This window comes from Limulus polyphemus, unplaced genomic scaffold, assembly GCF_000517525.1.
Source record: "Limulus polyphemus unplaced genomic scaffold, Limulus_polyphemus-2.1.2 Scaffold3810, whole genome shotgun sequence".
In the NCBI taxonomy this organism is placed as follows: Eukaryota; Metazoa; Arthropoda; class Merostomata; order Xiphosura; family Limulidae; genus Limulus; species Limulus polyphemus.
The window spans coordinates 869-10,607 of record NW_013669420.1 but is presented as its reverse complement, the minus strand read 5'-3'; the positions used below and the strand labels follow the sequence as shown (position 1 = coordinate 10,607).

General features: G+C 31.1%; 1 protein-coding gene across 4 annotated transcripts in view; it reads right to left on the bottom strand.

The window, feature by feature from the left end:
- LOC106470081 (zinc finger protein 271-like) overlaps positions 1–9,379 on the bottom strand; it is a 17,164-nt gene extending 7,785 nt beyond the window's left edge. The window contains exons 1-3 of one of the 4 annotated variants that reach the window (XM_022398620.1): positions 9,147–9,379; positions 7,412–7,518; positions 4,683–4,844 (exon numbers count right to left, since the gene is read on the bottom strand). In XM_022398620.1, the coding sequence (XP_022254328.1) occupies positions 4,683–4,794 (112 nt within the window). In that variant the 5' untranslated portion in view covers positions 4,795–4,844; positions 7,412–7,518; positions 9,147–9,379. Of the gene's footprint in view, positions 1–4,465; positions 4,845–7,411; positions 7,519–9,146 lie in introns of those variants that run through there. The other 3 variants (XM_022398621.1, XR_002612978.1, XM_022398622.1) reach the window with 3 other exon arrangements.
- Between the last annotated feature and the right edge of the window lie 360 nt (positions 9,380–9,739).

Genomic DNA, 9,739 nt, shown 5'->3' with positions numbered 1-9,739 from the left:
AAAAAATATAATCTAATAACATGCAAAAAGTAGACAAATTCCCTTACCTCAAAATTTTTCTGGCTTTCTAACTCTGTGACAAGAGCCATTACAAATTCATCCAAGCTAGTCGTTAACTTTCTTATGGGAACAAAGCTTGTACTGTGAGTGAAATTGACACTTACCTGTTCAGAAGACAACGTTATACAATACATCATTTGGTAAATGAAAACCTTGACCTTTTATTGGTTATAGGTAATATATAATTAAATGTAAGAAAGAACTATTAACAAATCCTGAAAGAGAGGATCTCACAGGTGGGTGTGACAAGAGGGGTTTGATTTTCTATTTGATAGCTCTGTAACCAAAGAAAATTAAAGACTATATAAATATGGTTTGTTGGAGCAATGACAATTTTATAGTGAGTAATGTAGGTTTAATTTCGTACTTTTCCAAAGGGTGGTGGATAAAATAGAGACAAAATGCCTAGAGAAAATGTGTCACGTGTGTCACACTCTGGGTTTTTAAATATTGCCTTGTAGAATTTAGAACTTAAAACTTATATACAATGAATATATGGATTATTAGCTAAGATTTTATGCTATTCTAATTGGTATAATATAAAGTAGTTCAATAAAATTTTGAATTTAAGACACTAAAACCTTGTGTCATGGACAGTAAAGGCATGGTGATAAGGTTAAATGAAAGTCGTTTAGGGACATTCTATTGTAGTGAATTATATATTTTTTTTATTCTAAAATGCAGATTTGAAAGATACATTCATTTTTAGTTGAACAACTAATTTTGTGAAAAAAATTAGGCTTAGCTTAGTCTCTTCATGGATTGCTACTGTGCTATTGTTTACATAGTTCACACTGCACAATATGTCAGTGTATGAGAATCTGTTAATTTGTTCCTGCTTTGATGTATTGCTTTTCATGGATGAATGACTGCTTACATGGTACAAGCCAAGCAATAAAACCATAAAGTTAAATGAAAACAGATGTGCAAAGGTCAATAGCTGAAATAGTGAATACAATTAAACAGAAAATGTGGCACCAAATGATGCATTCAAAGAAGATGGGGTAAAGATATTATTTATTTCATTTTATAGTTTCAACTTCTTGCTGTAAATTGATGATTTCACTACAGTTAGTGTTAGGATAAGAGATTAAATACAATGTTTTAGCAACAAAAAACTGTTGATAATCATTTTGGAGGTTATAGAGGTTTTTAAAATAAAATAAGAAAATTGTAAGATGAAAAGAAATATTTTTATTCTTAGCATGAAAATAAACTTTCACTCAAAACTAGCTTAGTAAAGGCTTCATAAATTCACAGCCAAATCTTTAGTAAGACCAGTTTATTAAAAAGTTGGATTTTTTGTGTACACTTAGCATATTCAGTTACAGTATGGGTAGTTTCATGGTTACATGGTAGATACAAGGTCAGTAAAACTGATTAGATTTGACTGGTGTGTATTTAAAGGATTAAGAGACTTGGGTTTAGAATAACCCAAGTGTTAGAAACTAAATGGCTATAAGTATTCAGAAAAACATATCTACAGAAATAAATCATAGCAATGTGATACATAAGCATATAATACATTTTATACCCAATTTTATTAACATAAATAAAGCTGTCTTAGCTGAAAATGACTCCTATCCTGTCAAAATTTATATCTGTGTACCCTAGTCTTACCATTCTTATCAATAAATACAAAAAAGATAATGCATCAACACTACCAATACCCTTAATAATATTAAACACCTACATCCAATCCCATCAAATTCAGAAATTTATATTTATCCTCATATGACAGTCTTTCTATCCAAGGTATCATCCTATAAGTCCTCTTCTAAACCTTTTCCAACAATTTAATGTCCTTTCTAAGGTAAGGATCTCAAGACTAAATACAGTATTCTATATGTGACCAAACCAATGACATTATATCCTTTCTAAATTTATATTCTGTATTTCTGTAGATAAAACCTAAAATCCTATTTACCCTGTCAATAGCAACAGCAGACCCTGTAATGGCATCAGCAGGAATGTCGAGAGCTGGCATGTGCCCCTGGGGCAAACATCCTTGCCAGGCCCCCTTTCTCTCTCTCTTTTTTAACATTTTCAAGAATTTATTAAAAAGAAGATCCTAAATTAGGACAGCAACGAGCTCATAAACCAGTATAAGCATAAAAACGTTAATAAAGTAACAAATACATATTAATTATTACTCAAATTATTATATCAGTCATGCTTAATGTATCAAGCATCTATATGCAAAGAAAAGCCAAAAACTATGGTTTTTATCATTAAATGAAGATATAGCCTAAAGATGCTTTGCGGCTTTACAGCATAACCAGGTTTCATTCGCCCGGACTCCTGGGCTGCTCCATAAATACAAATTGTAAAAGAAAAAACAAAAGACACATACCTGTGTAATACAAGCAGTGAAGGATGAAAGTGGAATCACCTGATACTCATGTGGAAGAGGGAACTAGAAGCTAAAGCAGGTATAGAAACAACATTGGAGAAACATGTTGAAAGATTGGGTAAGCTCAACAAAAGTAACAGAAGCAACAGATTGGTAGTCTTGGTTCTGGGAACAAAATGTAACCAACTCACTAATGCAGAATAACCATCAGAGTGTTTCCAGTCACCATAGAGTACTGAGTGACTCCTTTTAAGAAGTATCAGATCCTCCAGAGATGTTGGAAATGCAGAAAAATAAATTTGTAATCCAGTTGATTCACAAAACTAACTTTTTCTTTTGGTATAAAAGTTAGTCTGGTATGTCTATGCCTAGGTTGTTGGTGTAATGATGACAGTAATGAGCACAGAATAAAATCCTAATGCTGGATTAAAATAACAGTAAATAAACCTGCAATGAAACACTATCACAGACATTTGAACATGTTCCAAAATTACAAAGTTGATTAAAAGGAAAAATGAAGTTGAAGTTAATTTAAATCAAAGTTCTAATTGAAATTTTAAAATTTGGTACCATTTCTTCTCATAATACAGAAAATTAATAAAAGAAAGACAAATTGGTAATGAAATTTTTAAATAATTAGCATGAAAATACTGCAAAATATGAAAAAAGAACAGGTATGAATAAAGTACTGCTGAGGAAAGAACGAGCCTTTGTTCTAATGCTAGTGCTCACTGGAAGTACTGTGCATATTGGTGGAGGGTTATGATCTAATGAGATTACATAATAGGTTGGCACAGTACACATTAATATGTGTAGGGGTGGGAACATCATTTAAGGATTGTGATGTGTACAAACATCTTCGTGGCAGTGGAACAAGATAATAGTAATTTGTTGTGCAAAAAAGGTGAGTATACGTTTCTGCAATTATATTTCTGTACACAGCATCAATCCACTGGACCAACACCGTACTGCAGAAGTATTGTTTACTATGATTCCATATTTACTATAAATTTCTTTGTGATATCTGTCCTTTGGACACAAAAATCAAAATGTTTAATAAAGTACTTGTACTAGAGATTTATCTGTGAATTTCAGAAGCCATCTAAATGAAACGTGCTTTTCATGCTAAGAATGAAAATACTTCTCTTCATTCCCCAATTTTCATATTTAATTTGCATAAATTATAAAACCTCTTAAATAAATATCATAAGTTGTTTTCATTAAACTGTATTTCATACACATCTGATTTCATTTAGTTTTGTTGCTTTACAGCTATACTTAGACATTATCATATTACCCTACAAACATTTATCACAGTTTAAAAACCATTTATTGCAATGGGACAACTTTATGTAAACAAATGAATTAAAATCACATCAAGTTTTGTGTGCATGGTTGCCTTGATATATGATATCAAGTATCTCAAGAAATTTTATTTAATATTTTTTTTCATTTAGGATTTCTTATCTAATCTAATAAATTTCTAATTTTTACATTTTAGTTACTTTTATAACTATACATAGAAATACACATACAAAAACAAGAAATTTGGTACTTATATGTCTGAATTCAGGTCTTTTGCCATCAAGGACAAGGCATATTAGAATAAAAATATAAATCAGGATACAACAAACACAGTAATTATCAGAACACTACTTAAATATAAGTCTTTTGTTACAACAACAAACAGCCTGAAGAGTTCTGGATTGGGTGAAACACGTCATCGGCAATGGACATGGTGAATATATTGTGGTTTAATTAAAATTATTATACATTCTTCTAATTCTTGAAAATCCCAAGGGACTATACAGTGTTTAAAAATTACAAGTATAATTAAACAAAGGGAAGTTGCATAAGCCATAAATTAACCATGTCAGTTTACTATATAAATTACTGTTTATGGTATAGTCCAGTGTCCAACTTATTCATATTTTCTGTGATAATGTACTATTCACATGATAAATTGTTCAGTTTGTTGTAATTATACACCATTCATGATCCCTGTGGGTGTATCACCAGTGCTCTCCATAATAATTTCCAATATTCCTACGATGAAAGGATTAGTATAAAGGATCATCAAAAACACCAAGTAAATTCCAAAACATATTCTCAAACATATTCCCAGAATCTCAAACATTTTCAAGTACTTGAATGTTATTTTTCAAAACCAAAAAGGATTCTTTACTTCTGAAGAAGAATAGATAACTATTTCGAAGTGCTTGGATTTCAGGGATATTTCAAAAATATTTCCAATACTGTATATACTTACATCTAGGTAATGTAAATGTTTCTTCTTCTTCATTTTTCACCAATTTGGTATCTAACAAAGCATCATGTTCTTCATCAGAAATGGGTTCAACCTTCACCTTTAATTCTTCCATGGTTACATCACAGTATCACTTTTATATTCTTCTCAGAGTTTATAGTTAAACTATGGAGAAACAAGTTAAGAATAAGAACTTCCATCACAAAAAAAGATATTCCAAAGTCTACACCAAAAACAAGTCTCAAATTTCACACCATCTTCACCACTTTCATATAAGTTACTTGAAAATGTATTTATGAGAAGTACTTAACTCTAAGAATTGATAAAAAAAGTTTTGCTACAGCACACCAGTCTTTATACCCCATCACTTTTGCACCATTTCCGAACATGTGCTGATCATGTGACTACTCTCCACAAATTGTACTGTGCCACCTATACTGGCACAGCTATCTCCTTCTACTCTTCAAGAACAATCCTCACTTTTGAAAATTGGCAGGCACAAACCACAAACATCGGCATCTCAGTGGGTGCAGAAACCTTCAAACAGAACCCACAGATCTGTTGTGAAGTGTAGCCAAAAAGACACATAAGCTAAACATACTTAGAGAAATAACTCAATGCTAACAAAACCTCGAAATAATGAGCTTGCAAAACTATGAAATTCAACATAAAACAATAAGCAATGCTTAAAGTACAAAACCACAAAATGAACTTAGAAGATAAAATACACTTAATATCGAACTTATAAGTCCACTAAAAGAACTGATAAGACAAAGGACATAAAAGAAAAATCCATCCTGAAGAACATAAAAATGAAAAGGCACCCGATTAAAAATAACAAAATTTGACTCAAATCTAAACCCCAATTAGAAGCAACTAGTAGTAAAGAAAAAAGAACTTTACAAACTAACATAAACAATGAAAGGAAGTATAAATAACGAATCAACACATCCACAAAATTGGCCAAAGTTACAATTACCCAAACAGTAACTATCATGCAAAACCTGTACATGTACCAAAAATTAAACAAAAGCAAAGTATTAATCAAACTCCAAATGTAAATTTAAACTAAAGTAACTTAGATGGTAAAATAATTATAAAAATCTAACTTACCAAATACTGAGCAGAGAAGACATTAAAGACATAAATTATTGCAAGACGAAATTAGGTCAATCCACACAAGCTCACATAAAGTCGCTAAATATGGGTATACCTACTGGGAGTGAGGCATACACATTGAAAAACATACCATAGATCTCCCGGGAAAAGAATGATACCTAACACAGGAGATTATGTGGAGGTGCAGTAACAGGTTGAGAGTGCCATAGAATATCGTAGCTTGAAAGGAAGAAATCATCGGTAGAACGTAAGACATGAATTCCCAACGAACTAAAGCCTGTGCTTCCCCAGCAGATATAATCAACTCGTGTCAGAACCATTGTCAACAGTCATGGGAATTTCATCATCCACCATATTAAATCTCGAATTCATATGAATAAATTAGAAATAGGGAAAACAGAAATATTTCTGAATCAAACAATTAGAAATAATGGAAATCGAAACTTGAAGTTGAAACTGATATAACTTTATGAACCAGCACAATCAAAATTTTGGACTCACATGAAAAGCAAGTTAAAACACATGTTTATGCACTAGAATGCCAAACAAGAAAAAAGTGAGGATTATTCTAAAATAGCAGAGGGAGCTAGCTGCACCAGTAGAGATGGTGCAGTGTGATTGGTGGACAGTAGTCACATGATCACTACATGTTCTGAAATGGCACAAAACTGATAGGGTTTAAAGACTGGTGTGCTGTAGCAAAATTTTTTTACCAATGCTTAGAGGGCAGACCAGTATTGAGACAGCTTTGGGTGAGATGAGGTAGCACTATTTCGAAAATACATAAGTTTCATTTTCTTTACACCTTATTAGCTCACAACAAATAAAATCTCAAAATTCACAACATCTTGATAACTTTCAATTTTTTAGCTTTATAATAAAACTGCTCCAATTTTCTTTACTTGACACTGTTTAACTCAATTGGAAATATGACCAAGACAATCTTTGCAACAGATCTTACTATACAAGCATGTACATCATAACTGTTGAGTAGGGTTTAAACTTATTAGATACACCTTGAATACAAAACAACATTAAAGTATGGCAGTATTCTAACTACCAATATACTACATACTGTATCTGTTTTGACAGTTTTAAGTTTTGATCTTTCATTGATTTTAGCGAAAATAATATTAAAAAATAATTCAAGCGATACAATCATCATGTTGTAAGCTTCTCAAAATGTCAAATTTGGTTTAATTACACAATGTGTTTAAAGAAACACAGTTTAACAAAAACAATATAAATTAATTGTAGAGGTCAAAATGGGTTTTTGAAAACACAAGTACCTGTTGGGTTTTTAATTACCTAACCCAGGTCTCTTTACTACACATATCAATCATTAATTGAAAAAAACAAAAACAAAATAGTCAGTAAATGACACAGAGAATCTTGCAGCATGTAGCACATTCAATATTAATAAGTTTAATCTATTTCAGGTGTTTCTTATTATTATTTTATCACTTTAGTACTCAAAGAAACTACAAAAGTCCATAGATGTGAAGTTAGGAAACGCAAGTGTACTATAAATAGCATCTGAGTATGTACTGGGCACTCAAAATATTAATATTGTGATATATTTAATGCAAGTTATATATTTTCTTAATCATTACCTAAACAGGACCCACGTATTTTTCACAGCAAGCATCTGGTTCCAAATCTTCTTCTAGTGCCAGCCTGTTATAACCTTGATTATTGACTCACCATATAGATAACCTAGCTGCCACATGATAACAAAACAAATTCTACAAAATTTTATCAAATCATAAACAAACACACAAGGTAAATACCAATATATATATATATATATATATATATATATATCAGACATGATACACAATGTTATAAACTGTCACATTCTTTAATCATGTTTATAAACATAACTGTTTTGTGTTAAACTGAAGATGTATCTGACTTCTTTGGTCTCGAGTAATTTACCATGTTTATTAGGCATAAAAGAAACAGACATTAATAGTTATCAAGTACATACACATAATTTCTTACAAGATTGTGTTTAGTACAGATAATCTTGCTAATTTCTCCATATTTCAGTAGGCTTAAAAGTACATAAAACTTTGTGAAAGGAAAGAAGAAAAGAATTAGATATCCACGAAATAATTTTCTAAATACATATATATACAACAATTCAATATTTAAAAGTGCTTATGACATTAACCATAGAATAAATATTGGTGAGGCGTCACAACTGTTTTCATATAATGTGCTCAACCTCTATAATTCACAAGATCTTGGCTGTACCACAGTTTCCAGTTAATCAGTATCAAAACATCTTGTTTTCACTGTACCATGATTTTCTGTGGATCAGTATCACACATCATACTTTCATAGTACCATGGTTTCAGCTGCTCAATATCAAAACTTTATATTTTCATAGAACCACATTTTCTAGTTGCTCAGTATCAAAATATGTTTTCATAATACCACAGTTGTAGTTTTACTTTATTATTCCTAATAATACAAGTAATTAAACTGATGTGCTGAAAACCTACAGTGTTTATCTACTTCAACTTGTATATACACAATTTACAAACAACAGTTAGTTCTATTATTAATATTCTAAATAAACTACAATTTAGACTGCTAAATATGCAGTTTCACTTGCAAATTTCTGTGTGTGCATAATGCATACCAATACTTCAATCATGTTAGTTTCAACTCAAATTAAACATTTTGTCATTTCTTACTGATATGGAAGGCTGACACTATGTCTATGCACACCAGACTTTTTTTTGCTGATTTTTCGAAATGGTTGAATAAATTTAATCATAACAGCTTGTGTTGAAATATCACAGTTATAAGCAACTTTCTGTGTTTTAATTATTCAAAGTTACACACTCGTACCATTTAATTAATATAAATTAGACAAATATTATACATACAAATTGATACAATTACAAACAATGTGCAAATTCTAACAAAATGTCTAAAAGTAAATGCTGTCCAATGGTGATTTTTGACAGGTTAAGTTATGCCACAGTGTACGTATCTTAAAATATAAGATATAAATTATAATAACTTAATTATTAGACTACACACGAAGCTGTGTTATTACGAAAATGTTCAGTAATTAACAATCTTCTGAAACGTTTTTACTTTAGTGTTTCTACTTCAAAATATGGGTTTCCCAATTCACCCTTGACACCGACTTCTACTACTATTAGTATTACTGATACTAGTCATAGTCCTAACCCATGTTAAGAAAACTGACAACGGACTTCTAGTTCCAAGCCTAACAAAAGTCAACTTCAAATACAGTAATTTTTAGTATCCTATTAACTCATTTCTTTAAAATAACGATAAATGCTAACATTTCTCCATGATACTCACCTAATCCTGAAATAGTGCAGTTCTCACACATTTTGAAAAAAAAACAAAAAGACGACCACTTAATCTTGGTTTCCAAGTTCCAGAAACTATTTACTTAACACAAAACATTACACCACTGATGTGACAACAGTGGACGTATGACATTTTGCCGCTTAGCAAACACAAACTTAAAATTTATTACTTTAGAAATTACTAACAACTACTATTACAAAATACATTTAGCTTGAACCAGATGTCGCTATACTGCACTGCTGACAGAAAATATGGATGTTTATTACGATGTTATGTTTATGGTGGGTCACATGATCAAGTGTAATCGAACATCGGATATAAGTCAAACTCAGTAATGGCGGTGTGTGATTTTATTTCAGATTTTAGGCCTGTTAGTTTCCAATACTTCAACAACTTTCGGTGTTTAATTCGTAACGTTTAATGTTCTATAGTGCATAAATGAACGAAGTTTCACAATACTTTTTGTCTCACATCATTCAGCCCAAATGATGAGTTCTGGTATTGTACAAAAGGCTTCTTCGACAGCAAGTTGTGGGAAGAAAAATCACAAATCTGAATGATTTATTTGTTTTGAATTTCAC